The 21599-nt window shown below is 43.6% G+C and overlaps 1 protein-coding gene across 1 annotated transcript in view; it reads left to right on the forward strand.

Annotated features, from left to right (window-relative positions):
* Window positions 1-18760, forward strand: part of ADPGK (ADP dependent glucokinase) — a 72765-nt gene extending 54005 nt beyond the window's left edge. The window contains exons 5-7 of the mRNA XM_085849584.1: window positions 330-526; window positions 15646-15744; window positions 15855-18760. Coding sequence (XP_085705710.1) covers window positions 330-526; window positions 15646-15744; window positions 15855-16409 — 851 coding nt within the window. The 3' untranslated portion in view covers window positions 16410-18760. The remainder of the gene's footprint in view (window positions 1-329; window positions 527-15645; window positions 15745-15854) is intronic.
* The last annotated feature ends 2839 nt before the right edge of the window (window positions 18761-21599 follow it).

Here is a 21599-nt window from a genome sequence, read left to right on the forward strand (position 1 = left end):
GATGAATTGATGAGATTTGGGTGAATATTTTTCTCGTGATTCTTCACCATTGAGAGATGGTGCCAAAAATGATATGTAGCACGTTATCTCAAATAGTTGTGGATGAGTTGATTCGGTGACGAGTACAAGCTGATTAGATTTTGGTTTAGGTCCGGATTCACTTCTGGCCTCTCAATGGGATACAAAATATATATTGTTCAACTGGTGGAGGTATGTGCCCTGCCGAGTGCCATTCTGGTTTTTGATGCAATAGATAATTATGCTTGGCTTCGAGTGAAGCAGATTTTTTCCTCGCTTGTGACAAACATGTTGATTGCGGTGTGATGCAGGAGAAAAGTGGGGAAAGTTGGAAACGCCTCATGCCTCGCGCTTCATTTTCTCCCATGATACTGCAAATTCCGCTATGAGTCCACTCGAGGTGTTTGTGACCAGTCTTGATTCTTTTAAGCCTGACCTTGTGGTGCTTTCTGGCTTTCACATGATGGAAGGCTTGGGAGATGACATGTGGGAGAGCCGATTGGAGGAGGTAATTATCATTCACTTGGAATTTCTGCAATATTAATATCCTGAAATCCCTGGCCAAGTTATTTTGACTTGGCTGTAGCTTCAGATTATATTTTTCTGGAGGAATTCGTCCCCTGACCTGAATACTATCATGCCACTTTTTTATGTTGCTTTCATGTTTTTGGGGGAGTGGAGAGGGGTACCTCAGATGGACGTTAAACCTGGCATTCCTTATGCCAACATTAGTTTGTGAATGTTAACAATCCCACCGTGTCCTTTGTGAAGAGTAGGCTGGCTCTCTCCGGCACTCTGGCCAAATTCCAAATTCCTGGCATAACCTACAGTAAAACTGCATCAGCAGCACACCTGAGCTCCCAGCGATGATGCACAATCAACCAGAAGCTGCTGATGATGATGATGATGATGATAATTTTACCTGGCACATAAAAAGTGACAACAATAGTTGCTTTTGTTCATGACTCTTCACCAAGGTAAAAGTATCATTTCACGTTAAAAAAATCTCCCCTTTAAAAACCCATCAGTTTACGAGCACAATTTGTCGTGCTCATATTCCTTTACAAGTAAAGATGCAAACATCTCAGTCCTGACGACAATTTTATCTTGTTGTTTTCACCATTTTCTTGCAACGTCATTGAACATGAGCCACAGGCTCAGTCACTACAGGCTCTTTTGCAGTCGTGGGGAACAGCACTTGGCTTCCAGTTGCATCATTTATGTGGGGCATTTATTTAGTAGTCGGGCCTCTCACTCTCTCACCGCAGGCAGGTCGGTGGTCTTTCTGTCTTCCACCGTCTCATCTCCGGTCTCGCCCCCCATGCTCTGTCTGCGATTTGTCCCCACCATATTTCTGCAGGGCGCTCAAGGTCTGCCAGCAACACCTTTCTGGTAAAACTACCAAAATCACGAATCACTGCTCACCTTCACTCCGTCATTCCTCTTTTTCCCCGCCTTTGGAATAAACTCCCTCACTCTGTTCAATCCATTTTCCCTCCAGGCCTTCAAAACAGCTGTTCACCACCACCTCTTATCATTCCCCATCCAAATCCTTGATCTTTTCTACCACCGATAAGCCACCCAAGCCCACCTCCTTCAAATTCCCTGCTTTCCTTCCTGAAAGTCCCTGTAATGTCTATCTTGTATACCCCGTCTTCCCCGCCCCATCCCTCTCCCTTCCACAGATCTTCGAATGTCTCTGTTCCCCACTGTTTTGTCCTTCCCACTCCCACCCCTCTTGTCGCATGTCCCTCTTGCTGTGTGTTGTATGTTAGCTCTCATATGAGCCTCGACAAGGTATACAAAAAAATAAATAAAAAGATGCTGTTGATCCTGCTGGTGGAATTTTCCCACGGTACCTGCATCACAATGGCCAATTCTTTTGGAAACTTACCATGAGATCTTTAAGTCCACAAGTGAATACTAGAAGGTGGGACATCTACCTATTCTGTTCTTGTCAGCCCTCTCAGTGCAGCTTGATGGGCCTCATTAGCGACTTTCATAAAATTGCATGCAGTATTCTTGTTTGACAGCAATTTAAGAGCTCGAGACAAGTTAGCATACTCATGTCACTCATGCGTTTTCATTTAAAAATGTCTTTGTAATGACCTACCCATGCCATGTTTTGGAGTTATTGATATGCAAGTTCTGCAAGAAAGTTCTATATATATATATATTTCTATATATATATATATATTTCTATATATATATATATATATATATATATATATATATATATATATATATATATATATATATATATATATGACCGTTTTTACAGCCATTTTTCCCTGCTGTGCAGGGGTTTGGCTTTTTCTTGAGGCAATGTTTTATGGCCGGATGCCCTTCCTGACGCCAACCCTGGTCGCCTCTTACGACACACAGGGATATGGTACACCTATTCTAACCGGGGCATACACCGGGACCAGTACACTGGCACTCATTTCGCCGACCTCGGAAGGATGACAGGCTGAGTCAACCCCCTGGTGTTAATTCAGCAGCCAACGGGGCTTGAACTCAGGACCCTGGGATCCCAAGCCGCCACCCTAACCACTAAGCCAACACCAGGCATATATATATATATATATATATATATATATATATATATATATATATATATATATATATATATATATATATATATATATATATATATATATATATATATATGTGTATGTGTGTACAAGCCGGTAGGCGATGAGGGATCCGCGAGGATCGAAGCGCTGGATACTATGCTTTTCTCTGTCCGATCCAATGACGAAGATTCATTGCCAAGACGTATTGGTTCACATACAATTGTTCCTCTACCTGGCAAGATTTTTCTTATTGCGTATATTGCCAACTGGCACTCCTCATAAAAAATGACGGTAAATAGACACCCTATTTTTGAAGGACTACCATTTGTAAAATAAAACCAAAATCATAAATCGGCTGGAGTAAAATTTTCTAAATATCTCGAAGTGTTTAATTCCGAAGTCTCGTTTCTCCACATTCAAAACTGTAGGACAAGTATTGAAAATAGTGAACGCGGTTTTTCGGCCGCTGCATAGCAACGGGTGGTTGCTTAGCAACGAAACTCAAACGCCACACTCCCACCACATATGGCACCTGTCGCCAAGTTTCTTCGAAATCGGTTTGCTGGTTTGTACCGTGGAGCCTCGTGTTGCACACCCGCACACACACGCACACACACACACACACGCACACACACACACACACACACACACACACACACACACACACACACACACACACACACACACACACACACACACACACACACACACACACACACACACACACACACGGAAAATCCCACAATAAGGGATATCTTACGAATCCAATAAATAGGCTCATTAATATAACTGAATCGAACCCCCGAATTTGAGGCAGCAGGGCACAGATAGAGTCCCATCACAGCAATTGATGCATGACCTGTCAGAAAGTGTCGCCTGCCACTCGTGCACATTGTCTCTGCCCCGTCGATCACCATTCACGAGGTTTGCAGCCAGGAACATTATATTCAACGAAAAAAAAGCACGCTGACTATGATGTCGTGCACAGTCCAAGTCTCGCATCCATAGAGCAAGACTGGAAGCACCAGAAACCTGAAGATTCGGACTATCGTCCTCTTGGACATGTATTGGCAGCGCCACACCCCATGATCCAGTCAATCCATTACTCCCCAGGCCCGACCCAGACGTCTGTTGACCTCTGGCTCACAGCCAGCGGAGACATTAATATCACTGCCAAGGTAAGTGAATCTCTCCGTGACCTCAAAATCCTCACCAATAAACAGGTGCAGACAGGATAGCAGCATCCAATATGTCATTGAAAGCCTGGATCTTAGTTTTAACCCAGGAAACCCGCAATCCCAGTGGCTCCGACTCCTCCTTCAGCACCTCGAGGGCCCCCAAAAGGATATCTAAAGTCTCCGCAAAGATGACTGCATCATCTGCGAAATCAGGGTCGGAGATCTTGACATTCCCAAATGATGCACCGGAGCTTGATTTCTCCGACATCCTCCCCAGAATCCAGTCCATACAAGTGGTGAAAAGTGTGGGGGCCACTTTACACCCCTGACAAACTCCAGCAACAACTGGAAATAAGTCAGAGATGGCATCACCACATCTCAGAGCACTCTCAGTACCAGAGTGAAGTTCAGACATCAGATTGATCAGTTTTGGTGGCACCCCACGAACACCAAGAATCCTCCAGAGGGCATCCTGATTCACTGAATCAAACACTTTACAGAGATCAACATCGGCTGCAAGCAGCCCCTGCCGAAACTCTCATCTGCGTTCGATGAGGACCTGAAGAGCAAGGATACGATCAATCATTGACTTCTTTGGTATGAAGCCTGACTGCTCTGGATGCTGGTGCTTAAGCAGATGGTGGCGAACCCTATCAAGAATTATCCGAGCAAAGACCTTGCCCGGCACTGAGAGCAGCATCACCCCTCGGTAGTTGTTGCAGTCTTGGCGATCACCCTTCCCTTTCCAGCGAGGGACAACAAGGCCCCTCTTCCAGTCAGTTGGGATGATACCTGTGTTCCAGTCAGAGCACAGAACTGCATGCAACGACACGAGTACAGCATTTCCACCAGCCTTGAGAAGTTCAGCCGATCCCTGGAGCGTTACCCCATTTCAACCGGTTCAGCGCAGCCTGTGTTTCCACAAATGAAGGTGGACCACAGTTGATTGGAGGGTCAGCAATAGGAATACTAACACCCCTGACTTCCAACTCGACACCTGGTGGATCAGCCTGGTACAGCTGCTCAAAGTAACTTGCCCAGCAGGCCTTCACTTCAAACGAACTCTATCAAGAGCCCACCACCCTCTGCTCCAACTGCAGTACACCGAGGGACGGGCTTAGAGGAATGCAATGCGCGAATTCCCCTGTAAGCAGGATGAGAATCATTTGACCACAGGTGATGCTCTACCCCTTCACATATTCCTCGTGCATAGGCCTCCTTGTCCACCCTTGGTGCACATACAGTTTTATGCCTCAGCTCCCTGAACAGCTCAGCTCTGCCATTCAGCCTGGCCCTGCAACTCTGGTCAATGGTATTCAGTGTCCCTTGAGAGACAAAATTATTCTTCGTCTGTCTGAGATCCGCAAAATGAATGCCAGCATGCTGGTATACTGTGTCGGAGTGACGATCCATCCAGCATTGTGCCCAATAGCTAAGGAGACTGCTTAAGCAGCACCAACACTCTGCAAAGAGTATGGTCCCAATCTCCTCCTCCTCAAACAGTGAGTTGCAAGATGTCTTCTGGCAACATCAAGGACGGTCGTCTTGAAGGCACTCCACAACTCTTCAGGATCCTCCAAAACACCCAGACCCCTCAAATGTCCACTCAGCCTGTTCGCAAACTCCTCAGGTACCCTCTCATCCTTAAGCTTCCAACATGCAGCCTCGGCTGGGATGGTACCATTCTCCTGGATTTAAGCTGAAACTTCAGAGTTGCTACAAAAAGCCTGTGGTCGGTATTGAGGAACTGAGCACTCCGGTAGACCCTGCAGTTCTGGATCATTCTCCAGCGACCATCAACGAGCACATGGTCAATCTCCTTTGCCACACCGACAGCATTGCAATATGAAGTCCAGCGATGAGCTTGTGGGCGGTGAAACCATGAGCCAGCCACCCTAAGTCCATGACTTATTGCAAAGTCAAGGAACTTGGTGCTATTCTGGTTCACAGTCCCAGATACATGTCTCATAACCATCCCTATCAGTTCCCGTTGATGCATTGAAATCCCCCAGCACTCGAAGAGTATCTCGCCTGGGGCACTGAGCAACCACAGGCTCGAGCGTGGCATGGAATGCGTCCTTCATGGTGAGATCACTCGCCTCAGTCGGGGCATATCCAGACACCAGGGAAATGACTCCCAAGGAGTGACGAATCCTTTGTCTCATAATACGCTCGTTGGCCGGTGTTACCTCAATTATCATTGTAGTCATTTATTGGACACAGCTACAGCAACTCCTTGGGTATGGCAACCATCAGAACGACCAGACCAATAGTAGGTGGAACCACCCGCGATTATCTTTCCGCAATCTGGTCTCCAAACCTCAGAAAGTGCTGCAATACAGATGTCCAAACTATTGAGCTCAGATGATAACAGAGACAGGTGATATCCTCTCTTGGGGATAGGAGGGATCGGACATTCCAGGCACCCACCTGAAGGGACCGCCTCAGGTTAACCCAAGGAGACCGCCGTTTTGTGGACGACACCTCAGCTCCGCCCCGACACACACTACCATAATCTGACCCGGGAAGGTTACCCCGTGGTTTCCCTCCTATCAAAGATTGCGGACCTCGAAAGGTTTGCCCCAATCCCGTCATTCGGTGAGCTGCCCTGTGAAAGGCAGCAGCACAGAAGGTACTCCCACGGAATGGGTTTTAAGATTTTTTTTTGTCAATGTTTTTCTAATGTTTTATGGTGGTCGGAGTCGGAGTGCCAATTCTGCCACCTACCTCCTAATCAAAAGTAACCCAACTGCAGGAGGACGTCCCGCAGACACAGTTAGGCACGAGATATGAATGGCCGTTGGCTCACAAGTAGCTCCTCGGCCCTTTGACAGGTTTGTTCTTAATTCTGTTGGGTGTCCATATAACCCTAAAAGAGGGTATGTTGAGGACTAATTCAGCCAATCTTCATAATGTCGTGGCACAAGGTCTCGTGTAACAGAGGTTGTGCTCCAAATTAATATTGCCAAGCCTCTAATCCCTCCTTCATGGGAATATTTGTATATAACGAAGAGATGTCCATGGTGAAATGGAAATGACGATTTCTTCCTTCCTGAAACCGAAAAGTATTGAAAAGACTAATCTCATGGGAGATATCCTTCACATAGGTGGGTAATGAAGTGACCAATGGTGCCAAAATTATATCGAGGTGCTTGCTGATATGTTCAGTGGGGAGATTGCATGTAGATACGATAGGATGAAATGGTGTATTAGGTTTGTGAATCTTGGGACGTAAATAGAAATTCGCACAATGGGGATTGTCCTGGGTTAAATTCACAGCATCGGAGGGCAGATAGTGTTTTTAGATCCTCGTGGAGGATCTCCAAGTCTTACTCGCGTTGTTGTTCTTGTGGACTTTTTTGTTTCACAGCGTTCAGTTTTCATTGAAACTTCCTGAAACCTGACATATATATGTAAAAATACCCTGCGCAGACAGTAACCATCTCCGATTTTGAAAATTCCTCCTAGAAAAAAAAAGTTATGACGTCAAAATATCTCCGCTAATGGAAATCGCCTAAAAAATTATCTCCGAAACTAGGCAAGCTTTTTGAATTCTGTTTGTGGGACTCGAACAGGGCATTAGCAGAGATGAATTACCGCACATGTGATACATCACTATGACGTCATATCAATTTTTATGATGTCATTCCTATTTTTTGACATTTTTTGTTTCACAACCCAGAGTTTTCATCGGATTTTCGTGAAACTTGCCATGTATATGCAGAAAGCCCACGCGCAGGCAGTGACCATCTCCGATTTTGGAAATTCTTCCGAGGAAAAAAAGTTGACGTCATAATATCGTCGCTAATGGAAATCGCCTCTACCATTATCTCCGAAACTAGGCAAGCTGTTTGAATTTTGTTTGCGGGAATCAAGCCGGGCAGTAGCACAGATAATTTATCGCAAACCTGATACATCACAATGACGTCATATTCGTTTTTATGATGTCATCATTAAGAGAACGAGGATCTTAGCTCATTTGAGCTTGTTTGACGAAATCGTTCACCATATTGGAAGCAATATGTTGTTGCTCCAAAGTGAGATCCAATTCAACAGGTATATAAGAATCACCATCTGAAAGCTGGTGCAGTGATTGCTTCGTGTTCATACAGGTCACGTCTCCACACAACAACCGCACCACCTTTATCAGCCAGTTTTATTACATGCTCCTTGTTGTTATGAAGAGATATGATAATGTCACATTCATACTTGGAGATGTGCTGTTTAACACGGATATCATATTTAAGTGTATTGTTTATTTCACTTCTGCATTTTGAAACAAAATGATCAATAGCAGGAAACTTGACCTGTGGAGGTGTCCAGATAGAACAGCTTGGCTTTAATGCATCAAAAGAGTCCTGGATTGAATCCCTCTCATCCTCACAAAAGAAATAAGCCGGAAGGTGCACCCACAGGACGAATTTTTCAAAATCCTCCCGGATTTCGAATTTCTCAATCCTTTCAGAGGTGGGGACGAAGGACAATCCTCGTTTCAATACTGCTCTGATGTTAACCATGAGCGGTTACTCAGAAGGTATTGTCACCACCAGGTTTGAATCCTCCATTGTTCAATTTATGAATAGCATTGCGGATCGCAAAAATCTGGTGATGATCAACACAAGTTCTGCAAATCATCTTGATGTTGAATAACATGTCGATGATGAAATAATACACTTTGATGAACAGATTCCAGTGTGACTCGCATCAATCGACGTGAACATTGCTGATAGTTTTGCAAAACGACACCGGATCTCAAACTGTGAATATTCAAATTATTGGAGATCACGAAACCCTTAGGAATTAATTTTTCATGAAGACAGGTCGACAAAAAAATGATATGGCAGGAAAACCATGATTTGGAGAAAATGGCGCGTCCAAGTCGAAAGGTACAAGTGTGAAGAGTCGGGCAAAATTTATCACAATAGTTCTTCAAGCGTTTTCTCAAACGCTGAAGATGATGTTTTGGATCAGACATGTTAAGGTCACAGAAAAGATTATTATTATCATTATTATATAAAAAAAAGATAATTTGCAATGGTGAAATATCATAAAAGAAAATTCGGGTGAAAATGCACCGTTTTCAAAGAACCACAGTTAGTTGATGGTTTGGGCTGTTGATCTTTTTGTTTGAAAATGCAGAAGCGATTTAAATAATATACTTAATCTGATATCCGTGTTAAACAGAATATCTCCAAGTGTGAAGGTGATATTGTCACACCTCTCCACAAGAGCTTGGAGCACGTAATAAAACCGGCTGATAAACGTGGTGCGGTTGTTGTGTGGACACGTGACCTGCATGAACACGAAGCAATGCACCAGCTTTCAGATGGTGATTCTTATATACTTATTGAATTGGATCCCACTTTGGAGCAACAACATGTTTCTAATATGGTGAAAGATTTCATCAAAAAAGACTATCTGCCCTCCAATGCTGTGAATCTCATCCAGAATCATCTCCAGTGTGCGGATATATATATATATATATATATATATATATATATATATATATATATATATATATATATATATATATATATATATATATATATATATATATTTGTGTCCCAAGATTCACAAACCTGATGCACTATTTCATCCTATCGTATCGATCTGCAATTTCCCCACTGAACTTATCAGTAAGTACCTCGATGGATTAGGTACCTATGTGAAGGATACCTCCCATGCGATTCGTCTTTTCAATACTTTTCGGTTTCAGGAAGGAGGAAATCGTCATTTCCTTTTCACCATAGACATCTCTTCTTTATATACTAATATTCCTACGAATGAGGGATTGGAGGCTCTGCAATATTTTTTTTTTGGAGCAAAACCCCCTGTAACACTACAACTTATGCCACTACATTATTAAGACTAGCATAACCCACGCTCTGCGTGACATGTTGGGGTGGGTGTGTTTGAGAAAGGAACTGATGCAGAGTATCAGTCGTAATTTTACTTTAATGCAGTAAGTGGAATACAATTTCACTGTTTCAGAACCATTTTATTTACTTTTTTTTTGTACCGTGCACCTCATATGGTCTTTGAGATAATGTAAGCCGAATATCACGTTACTCGAGCGCAGAACAAAGTCGAAGATAGCGCGACACGAAACCACAAACTCGGAAATAATATATAATATTAGCTGAATTAGTCCTCAACCCTACCCTCTTTTAGGTTTGGGGATCATTTTTATAAACAACAAAAAGGAGTAGTCACAGGGACCAAAATGGGACCTTCTTATGCATGTCTCTTCATCAGTTATATTGAAGAAAAGATGATCGATTGGTATAATGGTCCCAAACCAATCCTTCTGAAACGCTACATCGATGACTTTATTGTGGTGATTACGTCTTCTTGGGGTGAGGTGGAAGATTTCTTAAATTATGTCAATAATTATCATCCATCCCTGCAGTACACTTATGCCATTTCAGAAACCTGTGTGAATTTCTTTGACATCAACATCTCTTTTGCAGCAGAGGGATTTAACACGGATGTTTTCTGTAAGCCTAATGACTCATTCTTAATTAATGTACGAGTCATTGCATCTTCCGTTGTGCAACAATTCCATTCCATTTTCCCAGTTTCTTCGCTTACGACGTATTTGCAGCAATGATGCAGTTTTTGTACCATACACCTTTCACATGCGGGCTCAAATGAGTGATTTTTATTTTTATTTTTATTTTTTTCTTTCCAAAAATAGAGGTTACCCTGTCACCATTATTCAGGAAGCCAGATGCAAGGCCACATGGGGTTCTCACCAAGAGGAAATGATCGAAAAACAAAAGAATTTCCGTTGTCGTATCCATTGACTATGACCTACAAAGTGACAACGAGCCCTATTGCCAAATCTGTCAAAGAGAACTTTAATCTTGTCTTGACTGATGAAATGACTCGCAAGATTTTTGGTGACAATCTTATTCTGGTGGCATACAAGAAAGACACGAGTCTGAGGAACAATTTCGTTCATTCCCATTTCCCTTCCAATGATGTTGGAGTTGAACGATTGGGGACAACACCTTGCAATCACTATAGATGTAAAACTTGTCACCACGTTGTGTCACATGACACTATCAAAGGTCCGAGAGGCATATGGCATGTTAAAGGTCACTTTGGCTGTACTTCTACAAAAATCCTATGTGCTTTGTCATGGGATCGTTGTAACCTGCTTTACATTGGTGAAACCAATTGACGTTTGGTTGACGGCGTGGCCGAACATTTAAGATCTGTACGTTAAAACACAGCAGGTCTGCATTTGGCAGCACACTTTAACCTTGCTTATCACACCAAGGATGATTTTCATGTGTGGGTGTTAAGGCGTGCTCCAGTGATTTGGATCGAAAGCACTTGGCGGAGAAAGTCATCTTTCAGCTTTGCACGATACACCCTCAAGGGATCAATGTTGCATTCCAGACTTTTCCTTATTCCAACAATTGATTAATTATTCACACCTGTTTATAATTACTTCACTATATATTGCAGTAGATGTTTTGGTTCCTTAGTTTTTTTGACAAAGAGCTTTGCCCGAAACATCAACTACATGCGGTCCTTTTAAAATGGTGTATTTGTCACCCTTATTTTCTTTTATATCCCACCGATGCAGATATATATATATATATATATATATATATATATATATATATATATATATATATATATATATATATATATATATATATATATATATGTCAAAAAACATAAGCTAAATGTCGGTGCACAGGCCAATCAGAAATTCTGTATGTTTAAACAAATCAATTGCCCATCTTTCACGCACGCACCGTACTGCCACGGCCACTGTGCAGTTCTCAGTTGCTCATTGCCTGTTGTCAAAACGTGGAATAATCTGGGCTTTTCATTTTCATTTTTTTTCTTGTTTCAAAGATTAATTTCCTCAAGCCAAAATGACGAGCAAGGAGCCAGGGCCGTCGAAGAAGAGGGCAAAAACCTACAATTTCCACCAGGAGTGGGGAAGTGAATTTCTTATTCCAAATATCAGACGAGAGCATCTGCCTCATTTGCCACCAGTGTCACCTTGAGTAAACGAGGTAACTTGGAACGGCATCACAAGACGATGCATGCAAAAGTTCTCAAATTTTCTTTTGAACAGCACGATTCGGATGAAGAAAGTTGAGGAGTTAAAAGGAAATTTTGAATGCTCAACAAACAGTCACTCTTTTCGAAACCTGTGGTTAAAGGCAAGGTGAGCACAAGAGGTATCTTTTGGCATTAGTACTCTGCTGGCGAAACGTGAAACCATTCACCGATGGCGAAGTTATCAAGGATTCCATGATGGTTGCTGCCGACACCTTGTTCAAAGACTTCAAAAGAAAGATAAAATTCTGACGACCATCGAGGACATGCCGCTTGGTGCTTCAACAGGAGCCAGAAGGGTGGAATCATTGTCCGAGGGTGTGTCTTGGAAAATAAGCCAAGACTTCTCAGACTGTGAATGTTCTCACTGCAGTTTCATGGTTCGGGCGATATGACAGATACGGCGCAGCTGATGTCATTCACATGGCATTGAAACGCTCAACAACAAAGGAGGACATTCTCACTCTTTTGCCACTCAGAGAGGGCATGAGGTGAAGATGTCTACAACAAATTCCAAAAGGTTATGTAACTGAGATAAACATTCCGATCGACAAACTGGTTTCAATCGCAACCGACGGTGCACCGGCAATGCTGGGTGTCAATGTAGACTTTATTGCACATTGCAGAAATGATCCTGAATTCCCCTCCTTTGTCAGTTACAACTGTGTTATCCACCAACAAGCGCTATTGAGCAAGGTTATTGACTTTTCTCATGTAATGACAGTTGTTGTCAAGATCATCAACTCAATTTGTTTCAGAGCTCTGCAACATATCTCGTTCAAATAGTTATTCGATGAGCTTGACACCACCTACCGTGAGCTCATCTTTCATGCAGATGTGAGGCATTTCGGTCGAGGAAAAGTCCTCCAGAGATTTTTAGATCTGATCCCTGAAATTGTTACCTTTCTTAAATCCAGAGATGAGGTGTACTGTCAGATAATGCGTGGTTGCTAGACTTGGGGTTTCTTACAGACATAACGGCAAAATTGAACGAGTTGAATCGCAAACTGCAGGGGAGGGACAGAGACTTGTCACACATGATCAACGCAGTGAAATTGTTCAAGTTGAAACTGGGCCTGTGGTCCTCCCAGTTAAAGAACAATGTGACAGAGCACTTCCCAAATTGGGAGGAAATCCAACAAAACATCATTGAGAAAGGGTTTCATGCAAAAAATTCTGTGACCACCTGAACAGATTGGAAAAGGAATTCAACAGACGATGTCAGGAGGTAGACGAGATGGAACAAACCTGAGGTGGTTCCTTTGGGTAGGTGCCTGGAATGTCCGATCCCTCAGAGAAGATGATCACCTGTATCTGTTCTCACCTGAGCTCCAGCACTTGAACATTGGCATTGCAGCACTCTGAGGTTTGGAGACTAGATAGTGGTGAGATCGTGGTAGGTGAATACACATACTGCTGGTCTGGTTGCTCTGATGGTTACCATACCCAAGGAGTTGCTGTTGCTGTGTCCAATCCGATGAAAATTGAGGTAACACCGGTCAACGAGCGTTTTATGAGACTGAGGATTTGTCAATTCCCTGGTCTCCATATATTCTCCGACTGAGGTGAGTGATCTTACTGTGAAGGAGGTATTCTCTGCCACGCTTGAGTCTGGTTGATCAGTGCCCTGGGCGAGATACTCTTCTAGTCTTGGGGGGGGGGGGGGGTTTCAATGCATCGACTGGCACTGATGGGGATGGTTATGAGACGTGTGTTGGTTCCCATGGTTCTGGAACTGTGAACCAGAATAGCACTAAGCTCCTTGTCTTTGCAACAAATCATGGACTTCGGGTGGCTGGTTCATGGTTTCAGCACCCACAGCCTCATCGTTGGACTTGGTATTTCGACGCTGGTGGTGTGGCAAAGGAGATTGACCATCTGCTCGTTGACGGTCGCTGGAGGATGATTCACAACTGCTGGTTAAACTGGAGTGTTCAGTTCCTCAATACCGACCACGGGCTTATTCTGGCATTTCTGAAGTTGAAGCTTAAATCCAGGAGAATGGTACCATCCCAGCCTAGGCTGGATGTTGACAAGCTCAGGGATAAGAGGGTAGCTGAGGAGTTTGGAAACTGGCTGAGTGGGGATTTGGGGGGTCTGGATACTGGTGGGAATCCTGAAGAGTTATGGAGTGCACTAAAGACTACCATCTTTGATGTTGCTGGCAGATGTCTGGGAACCCACCATCAGGTGAAGAAGAACTTCGTCTTTGAAGAAGAGACACTGAATATCATTGCAACCAGAGTCGCATGGCCAGGCTTAATGGCAAAGCTGAGCTAATCAAGGAGCTGAAGTGTAAAACTATACGTGTGCTGAGGGCGGACTATGTGCGAGGAATCTGTGAAGGGGTAGAGCATCACCTTCCGACGAGTGATTCTCGTCCTACTTACAGAGAAATTCGTGCATTGTGTTTCTCCAAGCCCATCCCCCAGTGTGCTGCTGTAAGAGCAGAGGGTGGTGGACTCTTGACAGAGGAATCCGAAGTAAATCCTGCTGGGCCGGTTACTTTCAGCAGCTGCACTAAGCTGACCCACCGGCTGTTGAGTTGGACGTCAGGGGTGTTACTATCCCGATTGCTGACCCTCCAATCAACTGTGAACCCCCTTTGTTTGTGGAAACACAGGCTATGGTGAACCAGTTGAGAGGGGTTGAAGCCCCAGGGACCTGTGGCATCCATGCTGAACTTCTCAAGGCTGGTGGAAATGCTGTACTGGTATTGTTGCATGCAGTTTTGTGCTCTGTTTGGAGCACAGGCATCATCCCAACTGACTGGAAAAGGGGCCTCGTTGTCGCTCTCTGGAAATGGAAGGGTAATCACCAGGACTGCAACAACAAAATAAGTCAACGATGCTGCTCTCCTGTCTGTACCTGTTTGTTGTGAGGATGTTGAGGCCACGGAGAGATTCACTTCACTTGGCAGTGATATCCCTGTCTACGCAGGTTGTGAGCCGGAGATCCACAGACGTCTGGTTCCGGTTTGGGGAGTCATGGATTCACTGGATCATGTGGTGTGGTGCTGTCAGTACCTGTGCGGGAGGACGAAAGTCCGAGTCTTCAGGTTCTTGGTACTTCCAATCTTGCTAAATGGATGTGAGAATTGGACTCTGACGAAGGATCTGAGATGAAGACTTAACTCCTTTGGTTCCAGGTCTCTTCGGAGAATCCTTGGCTATCGCTGGTCCTTGGGTTGGCTATTGCTACTTGTAGTAAATGTTCTAAAATATAACCTTCAAATAGTGCACTTTTTATGAAACGCCCTGTATGTGCACTCGCCTCTGAGCTGTCACCTGGGCTCGAATCTCGACCCAGCTATAAACTGTCATTCCGGTGTTTCACAGGTAAGGTGATTCATCAATGTCTGTGACGTCCCTCGAATGGACGTTAAACAGGCGTCACATCTGTTAACATTAGTTGATGGACATTAAAGACCCCACGGTATCTTTCACGAAGAGTCGGCGAGCTATCGCCGGCACCCTCTGCACAAATTAAAAATTTCTGGAGAAGTGGAGAGAATGAAAAGGAACTTGGAAGAAGAAAGGAATAAGGGGAGTAAAAGGAAGGCTCACGTATGGGGAAAAGGAGTCAAAGGTGTTTCAATTCCTTTCTTTTATTGTCTAAGTGGAAAACTTATGGTCCTGTATTGAATTGTTGGTTTTGTTCTGATGTTCATGAAATGTTGCACTTTTAAAGATAAGCTCATTATATTCACTGTTGATCGCGAATGTGTAAATGAAAGTGCGAGAACAAAGCAACAAAGATTGTGATCATTTTGAATGATTCATTTTCAGGTTGTCCAGCAATTGAACACCATACCTGCCAAAGTTCCTCTTCATGTAGAATTGGCCAGCATGACTCAGGTTGGGTTCATGGAAGCCATCTTATACCAGGTGAATTTGAATCTAGTTTGAGGACAAGTTGATCGCGATTTTATCTGTGCACATTGATTTGATGAGTAGGGAATGCAGCACGAGTCCTTTCTCCTCTTATGTACCCACAGGTACTCCCAGTTGTGGCTTCATTGGGCTTGAATGAGCAGGAGCTACTGTTTGCCAACCTTGCAGCTGGTGGGCCCTTCCCTGAGCTCCTTTCCTGGTCTGGTATTCCAGATGTGGGCATCGCTTGTGACATTGTTTATTGGCTGCTTGAGACCTACGGCTTTGTGGGCGACAAATTCAGGGCCTTAACCCGCATTCATTTCCACACACTAGCCTACCACATTCTGGCAACCGTAGAAGGTCGCTGGGCCAATGGGGCGGCCGCAGTGGTAGCCGGTGCCCGAGCAGCAGCCACACAGGCGTGCGATGCCCTACCTAGCCAAACGACGGGCAGGCTAAAGCTTCTGGCACCACGTTCGTTCACCCCATCACGCCTCGACCTGCATTTACGAGAGCGTGTTCTGACGATTGATCCCCGGTCACCTGTCAGTGTGTGGCAGCGAGGCTCGGTAATATTTTACTTTAGCCCCGTGCTGGTGTGCAGAGAGCCAGGTCGTACGGTCGGTCTGGGTGATGCCATCTCAGCTGAGGGCCTGCTCTATTCCCAACAGCAGTAATAGTAAATCTGAGGCAATGCAGTACCCATTTGAGTGTAGCCTTCCCGTGCCACCAGGGAGCACTTTGTGTGCAATTAATCGGATTGGTCGGCTTCAGGTTTGCTTGCAATTATGCTCAAGAAACAATCCCTTAGATCATTGAACAAGCTCTTTATCCGAACAGGTTTTTGAAATAATATTAATCACGGCTTATAAATGCGTTCAGGGACCGAAAGTGGCATGTTAACATACCGACAACTGGAGAGCCAGTTGTCATGGAGCACATGTACAGGTCAAGAATAGGATTAACAAGAGAGGGCCAAATAGAGAGTAGGCAGGCAAAGCGAGCACAGAATATATCGCAAGAGGTTGTGGGTTGTGGGAACTGTAATCATGATTGACAGGTCGGAAAAGTCGGGGTTGTGAAATTTTCAACTTTTGTACATATTTGATAGCATTCCAGATTTGTTTGCAAATTAATATTTTATCTTTTAATCCTTTTACTTTAACAGATATTTCACAATTGTGTAGGGGATCACAGGGGAATCCTTTTTAGGGGAGATGCATTCTTTAAAAAATAAAATAAAATTGATTGAAGTGAAGGTTCATAGTGGAGCTTGGACATCACATGGTGGACAAAGACGTTAGTAGACACATCAACTTTAATGTGAACCACAAGGACATTAGTGGACAATGGACCAATACATATAGTATCTGGGATTGAGAAATCTGTTCACATGAGAACATGAAGCAGGGCCTTCCAAAGCTTTAGCAGGAAAACACTCCACCTGATTTTTTTTTTTTTCCGGAAACTTTAATTTGCAAACCCGAGCGTGTTCTTCTGAAATATTTTTCAGTTCCATAAATGCCCAGTGAAGGACGAACACTGCCACTTGTGGATTTTATTATTAATTTATGGGGCGTGTGCGACACTGCTCATCGACAGCATTTAAGGGCAGTCCCTCAAGAAAGACTGTGATTGCTTTGTTACAAATGTAAACCGGACATTGTTGTATAAATACCTAGGTTTTTATTGCCGTGGTATCGCTCGACTTTGTAAAGACACCGATTTGAACAAAAAAAAATCACTGCGAGTTAATTAATCTGTCTTTGGCTAGTTCTTTTCAAGGTTTATTCAGAAACTCACACCATTTGAGTTTCTGCTGCTGAATTGAACTGCTGTTTGATGTACGGACATAGCAATGTGGGACCTTACAAGACACTGCACATTAGGTAACGGTAGATGGAATTAACATTATCTGTGACAATTTTTTTTTTATCATGGTGAAATAGACCGGCAGAGATGGAGGTTACAGGATGTCACAGATATAAGGTATGTCATTGTTTTTTTTTCTTATTGACTCACACATTCATTCATTCATTCACCACTCATTCACCTGAGCAAGTTATAATTCCATACAGCACTTTGAAGCATGCCAATAAGAAGGGACTTTTGGGACATGCCAACGTCCCAAAGAAGGGACATGCCAATAAGAAGGAAAGCATGCCAATAAGAAGAAAAAAAACCTTTTTTTTTGGAGTCAAAATAGTAAAATTTCCCATAATATTATGGATTGGGACAACATGAGACCAAGGTTACCTTTTTGATTGCTAATGATCCAAACTTTCGGGTAGATTTGACGTTAAAGTGACATCGAGCCTGGCAAGGTGGCCTTATGGAGATGGGACGATGACATGCTCAGTGGATTTGACCTTCAGGACATATTTCATCCAGAGGATTCGGACTTATGACTGGTTAAAGCCCAGTGGATTGGACCATTGAATTGAAGAGTTGTGATAGCCGGGACCTTGCATTGCACGGTTTGAATCCGAACAACGTGCTCTCAAGTTCAACTTTGTTGTGCACAGTTTTTATTTTTCACTTGATTATTCCTATTGTTGTTTTTTTTTTTTTTTTTTTTTAAACCTGAATGACGTTTTGCTATGTTTTCTATATTTTTTTGGTGACTATTTTATGTGGTTTTGGTAGGTTATTTTGAATTGACACCTTTTTTCACAGTAAATTCTTGCTTACCTCAGGGTGGTTGTTAGGGGGTTGGTGTGGCATCGAAAGCTCTGCCCAAGAGGTATCACATGTCTCTACCCCACCTGCCGTGATGCCTTTCTCACGACTCACGCACGTCACACCTGGTAGCGCACAACTTCCTTGAAGATGCCTCTGGGTTTTAAAATGTGCACGAAGGCTATCTAGAGGTTGTAAGCCTGGATGGTCACAAATGAGTAGTGTAGACAATAGAAAGTGGGTCTGATTAATACTCCACATTTTGTTTACTGAAATGGAGTTGTGTTCATGTGTATCATGGGGGCAGAAATGCCATCTCAATAAAATAAAACCCACACATTCATGATCACTTTATTTTGACTCGAATATTGCCTTAAATCCCCTTTTAAGAATGTATTTTGAAAAATACTACATGAAAGTCTAGTTTCAGGTCATGGGCCCTTGAATCTCATTGATCAAAGAGTGCGCTAACACTCTCTATGTAGGAATGGTGCGGAAAAAGGTCGGCCCGACCTGCTATATGCAAAACTAAAGTTGGAGTATCTCCTCCAAAAAGTCACTTCAGCTACATATGAGAGCCTGATTGTCGAGGCAGGGATCACTTTTCAGTACTCCAGGCCATGGCAAAAGCAAAAAAAGAGAAAACAAAACAAAAAGTGATTGGTCAAAACTGGCAAATCTTCTCGATCATCATAATAACTAGAACTGGCAGTGATGACCGGGTATCGAGGTGTCACGCTTTGATCAGACACCTGACCCATGATGTCCTCTTTATTAAATTGAATTTGGAATGGGATTCAAAAAAATTCAATTCAAATCAAATGGAAGACCAAATACTCCATTGGAGTCATCAGAAGGAACCCGAATAAGCAAAAAGCAAAGATGGAGTCATTAGGAGGAACCTGGATAGGATTTGAGTTTCAGCTGCTACTCCTCAACCCTCAAACCCATCCAGATGCTGCCAAGTGAGCCTTATTCAAAAAATAAAAGATTAAAAAAAATAAAGTACCCAGGTTCAAACAAAATTTAAATAATTATTGCTGCCAGACCATGCGTCTGATCAGGTTGAAATTTAAAACATGTATTCCCCATGACATTTAAAACATGAATACATTTAAAACATGTATTCCCCAAAGTCCAACCACTATATCATCATTGTGACGTTTCACATTGATTGATGAAGCGGTTCAAGAGAATATATATATATATATTTTTTAATATTTTTTTCAATCCAATATGGCTGCCAGACCATGTGACCTATTAATTATTTCTGAACATCCTAGTATCCCAAAGACTTGGGGAACGTGTGAAGTTTCCCCTCGATCTGTCAAGTCATTGTGGAGAGTATTTCTAAAGTTTTATTCAAAAAAATCATAGCTGCCAGACTGTGACCTCCAACATCATAGGTGGGGAACTTTTTGTTCCTCAAAGATAGGTGATCATACCTGTAAAATTTCAGTGAGAGAATTTTTAAAGGTAGGCCCTATTCATTTTTAAATATGGCTGCTGAACCACATGACCGGTGATGTCGTCAATATAATTCTCCCATACAATTTATCCATAGATCACCCTCAATAATTTTCATACTGATCGGATAAAGCGTTCTATCGGCGTATTGAATTATGACATCATAATGAGGGCACCAATGACGACATGGTTAACAACACTTCCTCTCATGGGGAGTACTTCACATGTGCCAATTTTCAATTTTTCCATGAAGGAGCTTTGTAGATCGAGGTCCAAAGTTTTTCTTGTTTTTCAAAGATGGCTGGCACACCACTTGACATATGACGTCATAATTATTTTAAATTCTACATGAGCAGTCGCTCCTATGTGGAAAATTTTGTCAGTCGGATAAGCGGATGCAGAGAAAATGAATTTAAAAGGGAAGCAGAAAGCATCTGGAAATGCAAAGCCCGTCAGCGTCGACTTTGTACTCGAACTAAACTTGACGAAAACAACAGTTAAAAAAAATTGTACATTTTATAGATTTGTGTTCTCCACAATCTCATTATATGGTTTGTTGAAGATTTGTTGATAAAAGCTCAATTATTAAAAATGTTACAGCCTGGACATGCACATTAAATCCAATGATAAACAATTTGATTTGAATTAAAACATTTATGGCTAGTCTACCACTTCAACGATGATGTCATACTGTTACGAATCTGGCAGCCATGAGCATTCAACATTCAGAGTCCCTATAGATCAGTTATATCGGTAAGTATGTGTTTCTAGTTAGGGTCCTGTCCCTAGTCGAGTAGGAATTGGATGTTCATGCGCTGCGGAGTTATTTTGATAGTTAGGATTTTTATAACAACAACACCGACGCCATTGCCCACGTGCGTTCGACCACGTACGTGGGCGGAGATTTTCATCGCCTCAGCCCCGACTCCACCACCTTGTCCAATCACGCTCAGAGGGCGACTTTCCCACGACACCTCAGCCAATGGACAAAGCGTGAGCGACATACGCCGCGTTCCAGCCAATCCTGAGGGACGTTGCCCGAAGGAGGAGGAATGCCTCTCGGGGGGACGGGCCGTGAGGATGCTCCCCCCCCCCCTCGGACGTATCATGAACAGCGGGCGGATCGCCTGAGACGGCCCGGCCAATCAGGAGGCCACCATGAGTCGCCTGAGAACCGACCGTCCAATGGGAGGCGAGCGGACCGCCCCCGGGAAGGGGATAAAAGAAAGGAGAAAAATAATTGCGCCCTGTTTGCTCGAGCGCTGGTTTTGGTTCTCTGTTTGCTCGAGCGCTGGTTTTGGTTCTCGGTCTCTCGACGCTGGTCTGGCCTCATCTTGTCGCTGGCGCTGGTGTGCGTCTGGCTGCCCTGGTCCGTCTTCTGGCGACCGGAGCCCCGGGAGGTGCGGACGTCGAGCCGCGCGAACGCGGCCAGGTGGCCAGCCACGTTCTCGTCCCTCAGCTCGACTTCCCTCTGAGCTGAAGGAATAATGAAGACCTCGAGGTCCATCTCTCTTTCTGGGTATTTGTGTGTGCGTGTGTGTGTCCTGTGGGCCCATCTTTAAGTAGCAACTGGTTAAGTGCTTTTGCTGTACATTATTTGCATCCTTTATAGTCGGATAACTCTGCTCCTTTATGTGTCCCTTCCCCCAATTGCAATGGTGTCAAACTCATTTTTACTGAGGGCCACATCAGCATTGTGGTTGCCCTCAAAGGGCTAGTTT

Source organism: Eptatretus burgeri, chromosome 12 (genome assembly GCF_056783735.1).
Source record: "Eptatretus burgeri isolate ZD-2024b chromosome 12, Ebu_testis_v1, whole genome shotgun sequence".
NCBI lineage: Eukaryota > Metazoa > Chordata > Myxini > Myxiniformes > Myxinidae > Eptatretus > Eptatretus burgeri.